The sequence below is a fragment of the Panthera onca genome, chromosome A3, assembly GCF_046562875.1.
Source record: "Panthera onca isolate mPanOnc1 chromosome A3, mPanOnc1 haplotype 2, whole genome shotgun sequence".
NCBI classification, from domain to species: domain Eukaryota; kingdom Metazoa; phylum Chordata; class Mammalia; order Carnivora; family Felidae; genus Panthera; species Panthera onca.
The window spans coordinates 72041861-72062180 of NC_138341.1; the positions used below are offsets into that span (position 1 = coordinate 72041861).

Sequence of the window (20320 nt, forward strand, 5' to 3'; positions counted from 1 at the left end):
ATTCATCTGTGCCAATGTCCCAAAGGCAAGGACAATCTTCCGAGCCTGAAAATAAGAGAAGCCAGAAGGATCCGCAACAGAGAGTGGATTGCTGGTGTCCACTAAATCCACACTGAAAATACAGCCCGTTCGTCAGGTCACTCAGATTAGTCACTTATATCTGTGGACAACCCTCTCATAAGTGCCTTCCCCCCAGGAACTTACTAACCCACCCATCTATCTTCTGAGCAACACCAGTTTTGGTTGTTAATTACACCAAGAAAGAGGGCTCATGACTAAGACCCACAAATTCAGGTTTTATACCCAGTAGGCTGGAGGAAGAGGTTGATGCCAAGACTAGAAACAGGTCCATGCCCCTCACTGAGTGACACTCTCATTGATGGTTCTCATTGTATGTTGTGTCTGTTTTTGGAGAAAGTCAATCATGTCACTCTCTTGAGAAGAGAACGGTGATCAGCAGGGACACTTCTACAGTTTAATAAATGTAAACTACTCCAGACATGCATCAAGGTTCTATTTACTCTCTTCCTTGTGTTAGGGTGGAAGAAATCCAATAGAGAAGAATAAGGGAGTAGCTTATCTTGCCCCGGAAATCACTACAGGCACACAGGAATTTTGCTATTTGTCTGAAAGTGACAAAAAAAAAAAAAAAATCCTTTGGTCAGCCACGTGACCCTGGCAGATATCTTCTCATAAGAGCGCTGTGTGGAGCTTCTGAAATTTGTGGAGATTTTTCTCTGCAGATGCAGCAAGAAAGCAGGTGGATGGGTGAATAAGTATGGCCTTGCTCCTGGTCTCCTTGCTGGCATTCCTGAGCTTAGGCTCAGGATGTCATCATCGGATCTGTCACTGCTGGCACAGGGTTTTCCTCTGCCAAGAGAGCAAGGTGACAGAGATTCCCTCCGACCTTCCCAGGAACGCAGTTGAACTGTGAGTATCAGAGGCAGCGGGAACAATGGTGGGGCTGGCATTTGCATGTTGTGTGCTATTATTATTTTCACTTTAGGCTGATAACGGTTGGGCTGAACTATTTCTGCACTGACCAAAGGCTTGAATAAAACAAACTCCCCCATCCTAACAACTCTGCTCTCCCAGGATCTTAGTGAGAGCCTGTCTCAGCCAGACAAGGAAGGCAGTATGGAAAGCTCAATTCAAAGGCAGAAGGAAAATGTTTGAGTCTTTTCAACACATTTGCTCTTGGGTTCCAAACTATGTTTCATGAAACCAGAAAAGTAAAACTTAGAAAAACTAGAGACTTTGAAGACCTGGAATTAAAGGCAGAAAGACAGTTTTGATTTAAGTGAAATACACAACATGTCTCCTAAGGACACTGAATTCAAGAAGGCACAAGTCACTGTCACTTTGGAGCCACCAGCAAGTAATTCCTCAACAGAGGTTCTGCTTCCTGGAGAAACAGGGAACTAGAGGAGAAGGGAAGGGGTGTGAAGAAAGGGAGAAAGAACAGGGGAGGCAGAGTGGGCATGAAAAATATAGCATCGTCTTTCAAACAGCTAGGAAAATGTGATTCCCAACTTGAGAATTTTAGTAAACTATTTAATAGGAAGTCAACAGACTCTCAGAGTTGGACAAGATCTTAGACCAGTTCACTTTATCTCTTCATTTTGCAAATGAGGAATCTGGGATCTGGAGAGACAAAAGATTCGTGCAATCTCTTACAAGGAGCCAAAGCATAGTCAATACTAGAAAATGGGCCTTTTGACTCATAGTCTACTCTTCTTTCCCCCAAACCTCATTCTGTCCAATTGATTACTACTTCCCCAAAGAACTGGGAGGTTACAGCTCAAAGGATATAGATACACTCAGTATTTTTATCCCATGTATTTTATTTAAAAAATTTTTTTTAAATGTTTATTTATTTTTGAGAGAGAGAGGGAGAGAGTCAGAGTGCGAGTGAAGGAGGGACAGAGAGAAAGACACAGAATCTGAAGCAGGCTCCAGGCTCCGAGCTGTCAGCACAGAGCCCGATGCGGGGCTCGAACTCACGAATCATGAGATCATGACGTGAGCTGAAGTTGGACGCTCAACCAACTGAGCCACCCAGGTGCCCCTTATTCCATGTATTTTAAATAGAAGCCGCTATTCTGGACGCCTCTTTCACTCTTGGTCCCATAAGGCTAAGGAAGACTCTTATTTTACTGCAGAGTATGGTCATCTTTTCAGTTCACAATTACCACAGCCACACTCAAACATGGTAGTGACTTTCACATTGTCACTCAGGGACAAGTGGTTAGTAGTACACTTGGTTGGTTCCACTTGTTACTTTTTCCCTGGACATCCTAAGTCCTCAGTTCCTATCCAGAGGCAGCTGCAGCAGCAGAGTAAATAACTCGTCAGCTCTGTGTTTTGGGTACACTGTCTCAGATGAGACAGTTATTCCTGATTATGGGGAAGAATGTGCCTAGGCACAGTCTAGTCATTATAAACACAGGAGAAGGCCAATGAACCTGAGCTCCTGAAAGAAGTCACTGGCTCCTAAGCAACTTTGAACAATTATTTAACCCCTTCTGAACCTCAGATTCCTCACTTCTGAAGTGGTTTTACTACAACCAGTTTGGTTGGGTTGTTATTAAGACTAAAAGACATAGTTGCCTCACAAATATAGCCATTTCTGACTCTCCACTTCTTCCAATATTTCCCTGTGGGCCAAGCAGTGCCAACCAGTTACTAGAGCATACAACCCCTAACAAGGTTTCATTTTAGTAATAATCCTCCATATCAAACTCCCTTCTGCACTAGGCCATCTACTTTCTTACATCTCTTTACTAGATTTTTTTTTCATTATGCATAGAAAACATGAAGAAAGAAAATGAAGGAAGGAGGGAGGAAAGAAACGAAAATCCATTCCCAAACCCCAAACCTCAGGGAGTATGTGTGTATAGTGTGGAAGGAGCAGACGTATGATTTTTTAAAATAATTCATACTAAGATATAAATGACTAAAATTTGTCTGTCCAAGAATACTTTGCAACTGAGAAAGAGACTGTAGGTAAGAGTGTTTGTAACTCTTGACAAAAGGTAGCCCTGGTCAACGCCTTCCTTAGGTATATATACTAGAGGACAAAGTTGCATAAAACTAAGAAGGGGAATGCCCTTTATTGGCATTCCCCCCATCCCAGGAGTGAGTGTAGTTGCTTGAGAGTTTTGAAAGAGTTCTCCCAGATATCTAATCTTGAGAAGATTCTTTTCTCTGCACACTCATTAGTAGGGTGTGAATTGGGCCATTTTAGAGTTTAGCTTTGCAATCTTCTGGGCAAGGTATATACAGAAAAATAAGATACATGTTGCTTTGGTTGCTAGACATAAAAAAATTATTTGAGGATATTTTGGAGGTTAGTTTGTTCATCACAGAAGAGCAGATAAAATGCCACATGAACTACTCAGGTGCTGAGTTATAATAAAAGAACCATTATTTTTATTTGTGCTTTTTAAGAGGATTGGATTGGGTTTATCTGGAACATTGGCAGAGGGAAGATGAAACAGCTTGTTCAACTAAGCATTTCTAGTTCACCTTGCAGTCTTCTGCATTTGGATATTGACTTTAATGATGGTCACATCAAGTGGAGATGGATGGAATAGCTGGGCTTCACTGAGTGCAACTGTTTAATCCATCAATACATCACAGCTTCATTGTCCGTCAAATTCACCCAGGGGAGAACAGGTGCTACATCTTAACCATGTACAGTTTATCCTAGCAAAGCATCCACCTTGCAGCACTTTCATTCTATCTATCTGCCAGCTATCACCAGAGATTTCTAATTCCCAACCATCAGCACATGCCAATGTTAACACAAAAGGAATAGGAAAGCATCACCAACAGGCAGGTAGATTCCATTTACCAAAGGGCCCATACTATTTTCCTGAAGCCTTACACATAATACTTCATTAAAATTGCACAGTAGAACTGCAAGTTTAGTATTATTGTTCCATTTTTCAGATGAAGCAAACCAAAGAGCTCTAGAGTTTGATAATTTCGACAGGCTCAGTCCTGCGGCTCTTGGATAGCAGAGCTGGGATCCAAACCTGAGCCCGTGCTCCCACACCTTATCTCTGTTGTATAAAATAAAAGCCTCTGACTCATTTTGTTTGTTCCTCTTCAAACAAACAAAAGATGTCCTTTAGAATTTTGACTGGAGGTTAGCAGTTTTTCTGTTAAGAGTCAATAATAAATACTTTAGGCTGTATGGGCCATAATTCTCTACTCCAACTTCTCAACTCTGTCACAGTTGTAGGAAAGCTGACACAGACAAAATGTAAATGAATAAGCATGGCTGTGTTCCAACAAAGCTTTGTTTTTTGCCACTGAAATTTGAATTTCATATAATGGTCGCATGTCACAAAGTATCATTCTTCTTTTGATTTTTTTTTATCATGTAAAGGATGAAAAATAGTCTTTGCTCATGAGCCACAGAAAAACAGATAGGCCAAGTATGGTCCACAGGCTATAGATTGCCCACCTCTGATTTAAACTATAGCTGAAAGTGGCTAAATCTTACTGGCTTAAGTAGAGTTGAGGCAGTTTGAAACAACATGGTGCCATGAGGAAAGTACTAAACTAGGTAAGCTGGATCAGGAATGGAGGGAATTCTAAGATAACATTCTTTTTTTTAACATTTATTTTGAGAGCGATAGAGAGTATGAGCCAGGGAAGGGCAGAGAGAAAGAGACAGAGAGAATCCCAAGCAGGCTCCATGCTATGGGGCCCGACTCGGGGCTCAATCCCACAACCATGAGATTATGATGCTTAACCAATTGATCCAGACAGGCACCCCAGGTAATATTCATAGGAGGATCTTTTGCTGTTTTGACAAGTCAGAGATGGTATAGTATAGCCTTTAGAATCCGAGAGACTGGAGTTCAAACACAGGCTGTGACACTGTTTTTTTGCTCAATCACATGGCCTCTTGGCCATGTCATGGAAACTGCAATGTGGGCCTTTTTCAAAGAGTTGCTGTGAGGACTATATGAGATAATGAATATAAAACACCTAGCATAATGCCTCTCAGGTGGTGGTGGTGATGGCTGTTGCTGTTGTCATCTGTAAAACACTAGGGAAAAAAAAACACCAGAGGGCATTCATGACGACCAAACGAATCAATAGGTATGAGAATGCTTTTCACAATTGATAGAAAGATCTTTATAACTCTATAAGACTCCTACTTACTTAAGAACAATCTGGGATGAGCACTGGGTGTTGTATGGAAACCAGTTTGACAATAAATTTCATATTAAAAAAAAAAGAATAATCTCCTCCTCCTCCCAGTGGCTGAAGGACTTACTCTCTGTGCACTTATTTTCTAAGTAAGAAAATGTGTTCTTTTAGGCTTTCAATATTTGGCAAGAACTCAGGGAGGTTTCGTTCTGACCACAGTCAAAGGAATTTTGATTTCTGACTTACCTTAGAAACTCAGTTTCAGTTGGAGGCAGTCAATGAATCTAGCAAGGACACTTTGATCTTGCTTTTTTCTTCCTGGAGTTACAATTTCCAAGGAGAATGTGAACACCCATTCAAAATCTGAAATTTTGACTAAGTGACAGTGCAGATACAGCTATCTTTCTCTTCAGGAGGGTCAGATGACCACAATACTAAGAGGAGAAAAGGGCCCACTGGCGGTCACTGTCGACGTAGAGAGATATGTACTGAGATTTTATTATAGGCTGCCTTTTTTGACCCCTCTCTTCACTTTAAGTTCCTGTATCTCATTGCAGTCTCAATTGGCCAGCCCTTACTTGTAATTATCTAATTATTATTTTGTTTTGCTTTGTTTTCTTCCTTTGCCTTATACTTCTTGTTTCACTGCTTTGGTTTAGATCACTCTCCTTACTCCATCATCATAGATTATTGTTTAGCTAGGAGCTCCTTTAGACTTTCCTTAGTTCTAAGTACCGTGTGCCAAAAGGGAAGACTTTTCCTATGCCAATAAGGCTCTGTGATCTCTAAGAAGGAAATACAGCTTTTGATGTTTGCGAACAAGTTTAATTGTACTTTTTTCCCTCTGAAAAGCATATTCTGGAATTCATATTCTGCGGAACACATTTTAGGAAAGGCTAATCCAAAGGCTGTTCTATCCAACCCCAGCCACTAGAATGAACCCCTTGTCAAGTGTTAACTGTAACTTGGACCTCCTGACTCCTAATTCAGTATTCAGCATCAGCTGGAGATAAATCTTTGGCTGGGTTTTTAGTACTTTGTGTCTGAGAAGCTACCGTTTAGGAATGTACTGTGTTCTCACGAAGAAGATGGTTTTGAAGACTATAGCCATGTGGAAACTAGATGTTACTTACACTGAAGTGAAGAAAGGAAAGATAAAACACTGGATTACAAAACTACTAAAACCACCCCTGACTTCTGGATTTGTTGAGTATTGATGGTTGACTTTCTTGGTTGCCCACATTCAATCAGTTTTACAAACTCCCTTCATGTTGCTACTACCAGCAACTCTTTCTTTATTGCCATCATCTGTTTGGGCCCTGAACATTCAAAGCCTGGATTGTATAATTATGTTCTACTTTATCTCCTTTCAACCAACCTCTCCCTCTTCTCCAAATTAGCCTACACACCGCCATTGAATTTTTCTGCATAAAATACCATTGCCACCATGTTATGAATCCCCAGCTCAAAATTACTCAATGGCTTGTTTTTCTGACTGCCTCTCACTACTGTCCAACAGGAGGCAGCTATTCTGCAAGGCTGATGAAGACTGGCTCTTTAATTCAGTGTGTGTATTTTTGCCTCCCTGTGTCTTCACCTTATGCCTATTTATACTATCCTCAGTTTCTTCTTTCTTGCCTCTTGAAGTCTGACCTATGGATCATAATCTTGCTCAAAGGTTGCCTTCTTGATGAAGTCTTCCCTGACCAGTTCATCTTTATTTAGTCTGGATACTAGTACTGTTCGATTCACACTTAATCTTACTTTGCTCTTATTTGTTCATGTGTGTTGTATTTCCTCAACTGCAGTGAAAATTTCTTTTGTATTCTTTGTTGTGCCTGGTTCAATGCAATGTATGTTCTGGGCCTTCAATTACATGTAGAACAAATGATATAATAAATCAGGGGGAATTACATCTGTTTATTCACTCCGCTCTTCAATACTAAGGAAAAGATTCTTATAAAAGATGATTATTGTTCTCCCTGTGGTGCAGTACTATAGGATTTGATAGTTTTCTTATTTTCCTTGCTTTTTTATTATGTGTTTGTTTTAAGAAAATGCCTATATGTCATTCTAGAATTAATTAATTTATTCAGAAGGATACAAAGATCAGAAGCAAAATCTTCCAAAGGTTGAACATCCTGTATTCTAGGCACGTCACTCAGTTCTCCTGACGTAAATAATACTACCTGCCTCTCTATACCTAATGAGAATATTAAAAAGATAAATGAAATTGCCTAAACAAAATCACATCAAGCCATGCAGTAATGTTCAAAGAAATATAATTTTTTCCAATTAAGGTCAGATTCCAAAACCTGAACATGAGGTTTTCTGTGTTCCCCAGATGTGCTTTGATTACTATAGTTCTGTCTGGATATCAAAATCAAACACCCCACTGTGCAAATTGCCCCAAGTGTCCATATCCGGAGACTCTTGCTGTCTTGTTTAGATATTTCTTTGAAAGAAACAAACAGCACAGTTTTCTTGCTAATGCATACATAATCCTTTCTCTTGGAACAAAATCAAGCACCTACTTTAGTGAGAAATGGTAGGTATATGTCCAACATTTGGAATTTAATTGGGCTGAGGATAAGGGAGGTTTATATTCCCCATGGAGAAATCAGAAAAATGACTATAGGAAAAACGATATAATGCTTATCTTGAAAGGGAAAAAGTAGAAATTCTATCGCAGGGAAAGAATCCTTTAAAATACAAGATGAATTCTACCCTCAGAATTGGCTAAGAGCTATAATTTACAGAGTCATTATCAGCAATTGAAGAGTAGGGGTTTGAGAGAGAATTCCAATTTCTTGGTGATGATAAAATCCCTTGTTTACCCTAAAGGTGAGCACTGTCCTTCCTCACCCAATTCCTCTACCAAAGAAGCTGGGCTTCAGAAGCCAGACGTGTTGGCAATAAATGGGAAATTCATTTGACTTGTGATTATCCTTCTCCAAAGACACTAATTGGGTTATCTAGTCACTATGGTTGATTGGACTACACTTTTTTTAAGCTGTTAGATTTAGACTCTCCAATTCAGCTTTATTTAGACTAGACTCTAGCTTATATATCCCACAAGGTCAGCTAGAAAAGAGAGTAATTATTTTTAATTGCTTAGGATCTGATTATAATGAGATCTGGATGTTTGTTCTTAATCTGACCTCCCTGTGAAGTATCTCAGAGCATGTTGTGTGTCTCTGACCTGAACATGCCATTACCTTGTTCTCTCATATGGAATATGCTAGCGGATCTGAAAATCTTCAAGTGACGGACAAAAAAAAAAAAAAAAAAAACAGTATAAAGTAACCAAAGCCTTGCTATAGCCTTGAACTCAGGTATTTTTAGTCTTAGGAGTGGCTTGAGTCCTCTCTTTCATCCCTTCTCCCAGACCATTTCAGCAACAGCTAACACAGAGCCATCACAGAATCCAGTGTCAGAAATAATGGAAAATAAACAGCATGAGCCAATTTTTACATCTCCCAATAGGCAAGCTTGATGAAAACCTTTAAAAAGTAGGAACCCAAAAAGCTCAGCTAAGTTTCAGTGAAACAGAGATTAATTAATTGAGGATATCAGAGAGAAAACTCATCAGTAGATTGGTGAAACCTGAAATAAAATGATGCTAAAGTTTCATTCAATTCTTTTTTTTTTTTTTTTTGGTTTATTTTGAGATAGAGGGAAGGAGCGAGCTAGCAGGGGAGGCAGAGAGGGAGAGAGGGAGGGGGGAAAGGGAAAGAGAGGGAGAGGGGTACAAGAGGAGGGCAGGGAGAGGGGGATGGGGGGAATCCCAAGCAGGTCCCACACTGGCAGTGCAGAGCCCAATGTGGGGCTCAAACACACAAACCATGAGATCATGACTAGAGTCGAAACCAAGAGTTGGATGCTTAACTGACTGAGCTAGCCAGGCACCCCTCATTCAATTCTAAAATGCTTTGATTTTACAAACATCTTCAGGCACCAAACTTCCCAAAGCAAAGAAGCTTTTTTTCAGTCTCAGAATCCAGCAGGTGTGTGATTCCTCAACTCATGCAATTTCGGTTGTGGGATTCTGGGGGGGGGTGTTCTATTAGGCTCAGTAGACTGTTCTGTTGTTTTGACATGAAACACAGAAAACCTCCACACAGACACCTCTGTCTCATAACTTTCAGCTTGGCAAGGGGTTTTAAACATATTTGTGGGAGATCCCATTTCCATCAATGGCTACAACTAAATAAATGAGGGCTGATGGGAGGTCATGGAACATTTCATCCACAATCCTCCTGGAATAAGAAGGGCATGGAAAAGGAAAGTTCCCTCATATGGAAGGGCCACAGCCTGGAGCACTAGATTTTTCAAAAAGATTTCAAAGATTTTTCAAAACTTAAAATATTCTGTCCTTTCTAATAAAATCTACTAAATTTTGGTTCAGACAATGGATCACATGCCTAGAAGACAGGGTTGCCTCTACATGTGCATTCTTCATCATCTCACAGTAACCGCTTCTGAATTAATATCAGTGCCTTCAGCCTTCTACCCTCCCAGCTTCCTGCTCTGAGCCCTTGCTCTGGTTTAATTCCCCTGTGGGTTTCAATAGTCAGATTCAGGAAAAAAGTCCCAAGTCCTATGTTTGACATTAAGGTCTTCCATATTTTGGCCTCAGATTAGCTCTCCTGTCCTCTTTCTCATTTTCCACCCTTTCAACTCTTTGCTTCATGCACTACTTTCTATTTCCAGATAGGTCTTCTATTCCCCTACCCAAATACTATTACCTTCTCCAACCTGAAGTATATTTGCCTATTTCAATATGGTTCGGTTCTGAGACCAAAGTAAAGATGCTCATTTTTCATGAAGTTTTCTTTCAACAGAAAATATTTGGTTATGTTTGTGCAAGGCACTGTACTAGGCTCTTAGAAAAATGGAACCAACAGGAGAGGCACAATTTGCCTGTACTTGTGGAGTTGCTCAAAGAGAAGAACATCAAAGAAATAATGACAATGATGTTTTTCCTCACCCTGTTCACAGAGATCAAAATCCCCCCTGAGAATCCAGCATACTCATTGTTAAATCCACTCATTTGAAAATTAACTGCAAGTTGCAATCTGAAATTCTAAATTGTGGGAACTGGAAGAAATGGACGCCCAGTAAAAGCCAATGAGAAGATGTCTACCTGTTTGCTGTCAGAAGACAGTTGATGAAAAGATGGGCATCTGCCTGTCCCATTGATACTTGCCCTTTTGACCACCTAGGCTTGATTTCAGGAATTATGCAAGGCCACTTCCAGAACAGTATAGTCTTTAAAAGGTCAGAAAAATCCTTGCTTTATTTTAAAAGGAGAATATGGACCTCAAATAAAAGAGAATGACAAATGAACACCTGCAAACTTATGGTAAGGTTTAACAGAAAAATGTCCAAATATTTAAATTTGACTAGAAGTTTTTAAATTGTGCAAATACAAGGGACTGGGTCCTCTGAGTTGAGATAAAAGAGAATGATACAGAAGGTGGAAAACAGCACCAAAAGGTTAAGCTTCATCTGCACTGTTTTCTTTGCCAACTTTATAATTTTCCCCAAAGCTGCTGTGTTCATGAATACTATTATATGGATACCAGGAGATAGTATGTTAAAGGAACATATGTATTAATGCACTGTGTATGCCAGCTTTCCCCTAGAGAAGCTGAGTGTCATCTCTGAAATTTGGTAATCACACAGAGTTAGTCTCAACAAAACACAGATGTCTCTTCTGAAATGACACAACTTAAAATTTTCAACTTTGGCAAAAGGAGGACATTAATAGGGAGTCCTTAAATGCTCTTGAATGTATAATCAGTTTTCTTTTTGTGTAAATTTCAAACTGTTTCTGCATGGTTTTGTTAGCTTTAGAATAGAAAAACAAATTGAACAAAAAAGAGTGATCACTCCATCACCAAATAATGTCTGAGCAAGTATCAAGAGTTCGCCCAAACCCTCGCCACTGCTATACCCCCACCAAAGCTAACCTCCAATCAGGGCAGGAAGGGAAGAAACCTTCATTTAATTGGGGTTTGTTTTGTACACAACAAGCTGTGTAGAATTTCTGTAAGTAAATATATTGGGGGTGGGAGAAAGGCAGTGGAAAATGCAACAAGAAACACTCTTTTAATTTAGAAAACAAGCTGAAAAGGCAGTGAAAGCAAATATGAGAATATGGTGAACAGAAAAGAGGTCATCTGAATTTCTACATACAGTAGCAGAATTGCTTATCAGGACCCTGATTGTAAAAATCTGTCGGGCTCCTTCAATAAGAACATACAGTCTTGGAATGGCATCTTGTTCCCCCAAACAAATACTAGAGACAAGAGAAAAAAGAACAAACAGTTATGATAGCCAGATAGGAAAATTATAAAGTAGCTCTGGCAAAAATTACAAACTAGCTCTGGAGAAAATTACAAAGTACCTCTGGAAGCAGAGCTCTCCACTAAGATGCCAGAGGGAGAGCAAAACAGCAACAGAAGTTGGAAGGAAAGAACGAGAGGGAAGGAGGGAAGGAAGAAAGGGAGGGAGGGAGGGAGGGAAGGAAGAAAGGGAGGGAGGGAGGGAGGGAGGGAGGGAGACAGACAAACCCCTGGGCATTAGAGTTAGGAAATCTCTGAGCCAGTATCTAAATCTTGCCTCTTGAGTTGGTCAAATTCCCTGGGTAAGATTTTCCCAAGCTCCTACCCAGATGGTGAAGCCCCATGTCAGCATTTTGGTAGCTGAGGAAAAGGGCTAGGGTCTTAGCATTTAGCATCCTAAGTACTCCTTGGCATTCTCCAGTCCAGAAACTACCTACTCTACTCTCTTTAAAGAATAAACCTTTGCTGTTTTGCTCAAGTGGGGAGAAGCACTTGCCTGAATGCTCCAAGGGGGAAGCATGCCTGCCTCTTCATCTTTCTACCAATCCTTGTACGTTAGCCACCTGACCCTATTTGTTCTTCATGCCCATTTTCAGGAACATCAATGCCTCCAATTCCTGAGTGTTTTAGGGATTGTGCAGTACTGCCAAGTCAGTACTTCTTAAACTAATGTGTAGGCAAATCAGAAGAATATATTGGGAAAATTCAGATTCTAGTTCAATAAGTCTGGAGTGGGGCCTGAAAGTCTTCATTTTTAACCAGCTCCTAGGAGGCTTTGTGGCTTTATGCCTTTAAAAAAAAACAATGCTGTCTTCTCAGTGGAGCTTTTAGAGGAAATAAATAGTTACATGTTTACTACACCATCTCTTCTCATCAATTATTATTCAACCCACTCATTATTCAACCCACTCATTCTGGCTCTCTTCCCATAGGAACCACTGAAAATGTTCTTGTCACAGGTACCAATAAACTTATATTTTCATTATGTTTTATACTGTGGTTATAGTACTTTTCAAATAAAAAATAAAAATTTCAATATAAGAGGAATGCCACACAATTCAGATGCCAGATTCAATGGTCACTCCCCTATCCACATCTTACATGCCTCTCAGGAACACCACACAGTTAGCCATCTTCTTGCTTGAATCACTTTTCTACCACACTAGACTTCCTCCTACATCTCACGACAGACCTTGGTCTGTGTTGAGTTCTTTACTGCTTCATGGTCTTTCAATGTTAGTTTCCGAGGTTCCACCTGGATACTCTTGTCTCATGCACCTGTATTCTCTGTAGGGATCTTATCCAGTCCATGGCTTTAAATACCACCTCACCTATATTCAAAATATATATGCTGTGCCTGACCTCTTCTTTAAGCACCAGGCAGGTAATATCCAGCTGAAACCTTGGTCTCTCCACTTGGATTTCTTACTGGCATTTCAAAACAAAACAAAAGGAGCAAGTAGAAAATAGTACACTTAATCACCCTCCCCTAAATCTCTCAGAATCTCCTCTCCCAAGCTTCATCATCTACCTAAATGCACATAGCACCAGCCCCCCAACCCTAAGTCCAATCCATCACCAAGTGCCAGAGATCTGACCCCTAAAAAATAGCACAAAAGTCTCCACTTCTCCTTATCTTCCTTACTATCATTCTAGCTCAAACCATGATTGTCTCTCACCCAGGCACAAATGTCTACTCTCCTCATCATCTTCCCTACTATCACTCTAGCTCAAACCACCATTGTCTCTCACCTGGGTTATTGCAATAGTCCCCACCACTTCCATCCCCTGGTTCCACTCAAAGTGACAATCCAGCCCTCACACAGCAGCTCGATAAAGTTTTAAAGAGTATGATACATAGTCACTTAGAATTGCACACAGAATAAAATTTAACAACCCATGTTTCATGATTACCTTCTATGACCAGCACCATTCTAGGTGCTAGAGCACCAATATTGAGTAAAACAGAAAAAAAATCCTTCCCCCTTGGAGCTTCTATGCTTTGCCATGGCTGTAAGGCACTCCATGATCTGACCTCTACCTGCCGTTCCAGAGGCATAGTGTACATCATCTATCACCTGCCCATCGCCACTAACCTTAGCTGCCCTAGGCCCCTTCTGCTCTTCTAATACACTAAGCTCTTTCCCACTCAAAGTTTTTTTTAACTTCCATTTCTTTGTCTATATGTCTTTTTCCCCCTCTCTAGTGGTCATTCATCTTTCCAGTGTATACTGAAATGCCACCTCCTTAGAGAGGTCTTTTTTGACCAGTCTGCTATAATAGCAATCCCCATTGCTCTCGCATAGGACTCTTTTCTTTCATAAGGTAACTGCAATTTGAATGTTTTTACTCACCTATTTACTTTTATCCACTAGAAACTAGAAGTAAAGTTTCATGATGGCAAGGATTCCAGCATACAGAATAGTTCCTGGTACACACTAGATGATCAATACATACATGAATGAATAAATGAAAGTCCCTTCAAGCAAATAAAAACTAGAAGGAAAGACCAAATGTAACAAACATCTAGGAAGTCCTACTCTATCACCATGCTGTTTGCTTCTCATAGTATCTCACCCAGCAGTCTTGCACTGTAGCTATTACTGTTTTCATTCTGGAAATAAAGAAAATGTAATTAAAGAACTAACCCAAAGCTATTCAGCTTCTCAGTTTCAGAGCTGAATTTGAGATTACTGATAAAACTGATTTTAAAATGCCCAGTGTTCATACTAAGCTTGGAAAAAAAAAAACAAAAAAAAAAAACAAAGAGGACCTCCCTGTGCTCTGAACTCCTAAAGCCAAACAATCCAAACTCTTCATTGAGCTTAAATATGTACAATTCTGGAGCCATCCATAATGCAAAACTTACGTATTATCTTGTCTCTCAAATCCTGTAAGCTCTCTGAGGGCCAGCATTCCACCCTTCTAGCCATCCATGATTTTGTACTCAGTAACTAATGAACAGGGAGCATGCAGGCAGACAGAAGATGAGTGAGTAGGGTCATGTATAAATAGGACTAAAAGGTAAATGTCAATGGCCATTTCCAGTGATAAATTGCAAAGTAACCAGAAGTTGTCTAATAATGCTCAAGAGCTTCTTGGGCGATATGTGCACCTGTGGAAAAGGTGATTGGCTCTTCTCCCTGTTGTCCCTTACATATTTCCTGTGAGGACAGTCCCTCAGAAATAATCAACCTTAAGCAGGCTTAGTAGCTGAACTTCTATAGCTGTAGAGGCTTAACAAAAGTGAATGCCATGCGGAAATGGCACTGCTTGCTGAAGGCTTGGAGAGCTCTGTAGATGCTCCCTAAATGGTCCTCATAAAATGATGAACCTTGAAGATGATGTTATAAAAGTCCCACAGAATTTTTTTAAAAAAATCCTTATTGATCTCATATGACCTCACAGCTTCTTTTCTACAATTTCTCCTAGATTTGAGGAACTGTACCTCTGTTGTCTCATCTTAGATGTGGTTTCAAGTCTGGGCCAAGTTGCTCTAACTAGTCCACATCATATATAACATGATTCGAAAAACAGCAAGCTGGCTCAGTTTACCCAAAACATCTCCCCTGCTACTTGTCACAATGCCATCATTAATAAATAAATCCTTGCTGCCTTCAAGATTGCCTTAATTTCCAAGACTCTGCAAAGGAATCTAAAATCCTTTTGGAAGAGAAATATCTTTAAGTTTTTGAAAACTGGTCCTTTGCTCTAGCATTTTTCAAAACAGATTCCTCATAACTCTACTTTTATAAGATGCTCAAGAAAAAGTAAATTTTATTTAACTTTTTTAATGTTTATTTGAGAGACAGAGCACAAGTGGGGGAGGAGCAGAGAGAGAGGGAGACACAGAATCCAAAGGAGGCTCCAGGCTCTGAGCTGTCAGCACAGAGCCCGACACTGGGCTCAAACCCACGAACCATGAGATTATGACTTGAGCCAAAGTTGGATGCTTAACTGACTGAGCCACCCAGGCACCCCAGGAGAAAGTAAATTTTGAAAAGTCTTCCATGACCAAATAGGTTTGGGAAAACTGCATGCTATACCCCCATTCTAAAGATTCACAAAGTACATAACATATTAAAGGCTCTCAGAAGCATTCCAATTCTATATAATCCATAAGTGTTCCACAGAATACACTTTTGGAAACTCTGATTTAGTGAGATATAGCTAACCAAGATTATGCTTTGGCAAATGGGCCTCCGTATATACCCAGAGGAACTGGAGAGTTGAGAGAAGTAGTATATACAACCCAATATATGTGGTAGACACCAAAAACTATTTCCCCTCTTTTCAAAATTCTATGTGTGCCAAGTCTTCACCAGTGAAAACCTGCTTTGCTCTTCCAATCAGAGAATTTTTATGCTACATGAACTTCAGAGAGCATACGCTTCTTCCGTCCCTTTGTTTTAAGAATTAAAACTGAGGCCCAGCAAGATGAAATGACTTGCCTAAAGTCATGTGGGTAATTAAAGGTATTTTCTAGCCTCTATTTCCAAAGCCAAAACTTTAAACCCACAATTGACAAGTTTCTATGTCTGGCTTGCTGATGAAGCATACCTCTCTCCTCCCATAAAGAAAACCCTCCACTGCCACCTCTACCTCTCCTCTCACCCAAGGGAACACCTTCCAGATATTCGTTAGAACTCTACTGCCTTTTCCTTTTACCTGCTTCTGAAAAACACCTTTATTAAGATAACACACAAAGTTCACAAGTCATTCAAAGTATACATTTCAGTGGTTTTTAGTGTATTTGCAGATATTTGCAACCATCACCATAGTCAATTTCCAAACATTTTTTATCACCTCAAAGAAAATCCCTTTTCCTTCAGCTATTACTACCCTACCTACCTTCTTACACCCAGATCTCAGCAGTACTAATCTACTTACTGTCTTTAAATTTCTCTATTATGGACTTTAATATGAATGGAATTATATGAGGTCTTTGTGACTAGCCTCTTAGCTTAATATTTTCATGGTTCATTCAAATTCTGACAGGTATCATACTCCATTCTTCTTAGGGTTGAAAGAATTCCTTTGCAGAGACATACCACATTTGTTCAATCACTTGTTGAGGGACATTTTACTCACTCTTTGCCTATTTTAAATAACACTACTTTAAACATTTGGGTACAAGTTTTTGTGTGGACATGTGTTTTCATTGTTCTTGGTGTGCACCTTCAAGTGGAGTAGTTGAGTCCTATGGTAACTTGATGTTTAATACTTTGGGGAACCACTAAACTGGTTTCCAAGGTGGTTGAGCCATTTCATATTCCCTTGAACAGTGTGTGAGGTGCCTATTTCTCTACATCCTTACCAACCCTTGCTGTTATCTACCTTCTTGATTCTAGCCATCCTAATGAGTATGAAGTGGTATCTCATTGTGGTTTTGATTTGCATTTCTGTTATGAGCAGTGACACTGAACATCTTTTTATATGCTTGTTGGTCATTTTCATCTCTTTATTGAATATCTATTTAGATTCTTTGCTCATTTTGAACTGGGTTGTCTTATTATTGAGTTGCTAGTATGTTCCTGTACATTCCAGAACCAAGTCCCCAATCAGATGTATAATTTGCACCATTCCATGAATTGTCCTTTCACTTCATTGATGGCATCCTTTAAAGTACAAATGTTTTTTTCAATTTTTATAAAATCCAGTATATTTTTTTTTAATTTTGTTATTTGTGTTTTATGGTTTCATATCCAAAAATAACTTACCAAATTCAATGTCATAAAGATTTATTCATATGTTTCCTTCTGAGAGTTTTACAGTACTAGCTCTTATGTTCAGGCCTTTGATCCATTTGGAATTAATTTTTGTATATGATATTAGGTGAGTGTCCAATTTCATTCTTTTGCAACTAGATATCCTGTTGTCTCAGCACAATTTGTTGAAAACATTACTCTCTCTCTATTGAATAATCTTGGCAACTTTGTTGACAATTAGCTGACCATAGAGATATACAGATTTATTTCCCGACTTTCAATTCTGTTCTACTGATCAATATGTATATCTTTGTGTAAGTACCACACTGTCTTGCTTAGTATTGCTTTCTAGTAAGTTTTGATATCAGGGAGTATGAGTCCTCCAACTTTGTTCTTTTTTTTAATGTTTTTAATATTTATTTATTTTTGAGAGAGACAGAGACAGAGCTTGAGCGGGGGAGGGGAGAGAGAGAGGGAGACACAGAATCCAAAGCATGCTCCAGGCTCCGAGCTGTCAGCACAGAGCCTGATGTGGGGCTCAAACCCAAGGATGGTGAGATCATGACCTGAGCTGAAGTTGGACACCCAACCAACTGAGCCACCCAGGCACCCCCCAACTTTGTTCTCTATCAGGATTGTTTGATTTGCACTTCCATATCATTTTTAGAATCAACATGTCAATTTCTACAAAGGAATCCCAGCTGAGATTCTGATAAGGGATTGCACTGAATCTGTAGCTCAGTTTGAGGAGTGTTGTCATCTTAACACTGTGAAGTCTTCCAATTCATAAACATGATTTTCCATTTATTTTGATCTTCTATAATTTCTTTCAATGATGTTTTATAATTTTCAAGTTATACATTTTTTACTTCTTTTATTAAATTTACTGTTTTTTATTCCTTTTGATACTTCAATGAATCAAAGTGTTTTAATTTTATTTTCAGTTTATTCATTATGAGTATCTAAAAATACAACTGGTATTTGTGTATTGATCTTGTAACCTGTAACCTTACTGAACTCTTTAGTTATTTCTAAAAGACTAGTTAATTCAGTAGAATTCTCTATATACAAAAATATGCATCTGTGAATGGAAATATTTTTCACTCCTTCCTTTCGTCTGTATGTCTTTCTTACTTTTTTATTGCCCACTTGCCCGACCTAGAATCTTCAGTACAATGTTAAGTAGAGGTAGCAAGAGTATACATCCTTGTCTTGCTCCTGATCTAAGGGAAATGCATCTACTTTTTACCATTAAGTATGATGTTAACTGTAGTTTCATAAATGCCCTCTATCATGTTGAGGAGGTTCGCTTCTATTCCTAGTTTGTTGAGTATTTTTTTAACCAAAAAAAGGATGTTGGATTTTATCAAAGGCTTTTTATGTATCAGTTGAAGTATTATATATTTTTTCTTATATTTTTTTCTTATCCTATCGATATGATGTACTTTAATCAATTTGGGGATGTTAAATCAACTGTGTATCCTTGAGATAAACCCTATTGAATCATGGTATATAATTCTTTTTACATGGGTTTGGTTTGCTACTATGTTGTTGAGGATTATTGCATTCATATTCATAAAAGACATTGGTCCGTAGTTCTCTTTTCTTGTGATGTCCATCTGGTGTTGATATGAAGGTAATACGTGACTCAGAGTGAGTTGGGAACTGTTCTCTTCAAATTTTTTAATAGATTTTGTGAATAATTGGTATTATTCTTTCCATAAGTGTTTGGTAGAACTCAGTGGTGAAGCCATCTGGGTGTGGAATATTTTGGGGGGGTAATTTTTTTTAATTACTAACTCAATCTCTTTATTTGATATAGTTCTGTTTGGATTTTATATTTCCTGTTGAGTCACTTTGCATAGTTGCAGCTTTCTAACAAATTTTATGGCGGTGTAGGAGGACGCTGAGCCCAATCATTGTAAATTATCCAATTAGTTGATGCACACTTATTCACAGCATTCCTTATTGTTTTTATAAAGTCAGTGATAATGTCCCTTCCTTCACTTCATATTATAATAATTTGAGTCTCTTTTCTTCTTGGTCATTCTAACTAAAATTTGCCCATTAAAAAAAATCTTTTCAAAGAATCAGCTTTAGGTTTTGTTTTGTTTTGTTTTCTATTCTCTATTCCATTAATTTCTGCTGTACTCCTTACTGTTTTCTTGCTCTGTTCACTTTAGGTTTAGGTTGCTCTTCTTTTTCCAGTGTTTTAAGATGGAAGATTATTGATTTAACATCTTTTTTAATATAGGCATTCACAACTATAAATTTCTACATAAGCATTGTCTTAGCTGTATCCCACAAGTTTCAGTATGCTATGTCTTGATTTTCCTTCATCTCTCACTTTTTTGTTCTGTTTTTATTTATGATATATTGCTTATTTAGTACTACATCGTTTAATTTTGGTATATTTGTGAGTTCCCAGCTTTTTTCCTGCCATTGATTTCAAATTTCATTCCATTGTAGTTGGATAACTTATTTTATTTCTAACCTATCAAATTTATTGAAGTTTTTTTTATGGCCTTGGGTATGATCTATTCTGGAGAATGTTCTATGTGCACTGGAGAAGAATCTGTACCTGTTGTTGTTGAGTGTTCTATACATGCCTGTTAGATGGAATTGGTTAATAATGCTGTTTAAGTGTCCTAAGTACGTGTTGATCCATCTAGTTTTTCTAACCATTATTTAAAGTAGAGTATTGAAGTTTTCAACTATTACCATTGAATCTTCTATTTCTCTCTTAATTTCTCAGTTTTCACTTCAGATATTTTGGTGTGTTATTCAGTACATATATATTTATAATTGTTACATCTTCCTTATGATTGACACTGTTATCTTCATAAAATATCCATCTTTATCTCTACTAACATTTTTTGTTTGCTTGTTTTAAAATCTCTTATCTGATATTAGTAGAGCCACTCCAGCTTTCCTGTGGCTGCTTTTTGCATATCTTTTTAAATCTTTTTATTTTCTATCTATTTTTTTTCTTGAATGTACTGTGTATCCTTTAGAAAGTATCGTTAGGTCATGTTTTTTAAATCCAATTTGACAATCTGTCTTAAAATTGGATTGTTTAATTCATTCACATTT

The 20320-nt window shown here is 38.6% G+C and overlaps 1 protein-coding gene across 3 annotated transcripts in view; it reads left to right on the forward strand.

The window, feature by feature from the left end:
* The first annotated feature begins 685 nt into the window (after positions 1-685).
* FSHR (follicle stimulating hormone receptor) overlaps positions 686-20320 on the forward strand; it is a 179942-nt gene continuing 160307 nt past the window's right edge. For all 3 annotated transcript variants that reach the window (XM_078444441.1, XM_078444443.1, XM_078444442.1), the window contains exon 1: positions 686-930. In XM_078444441.1, the coding sequence (XP_078300567.1) occupies positions 779-930 (152 nt within the window). In that variant the 5' untranslated portion in view covers positions 686-778. The remainder of the gene's footprint in view (positions 931-20320) is intronic.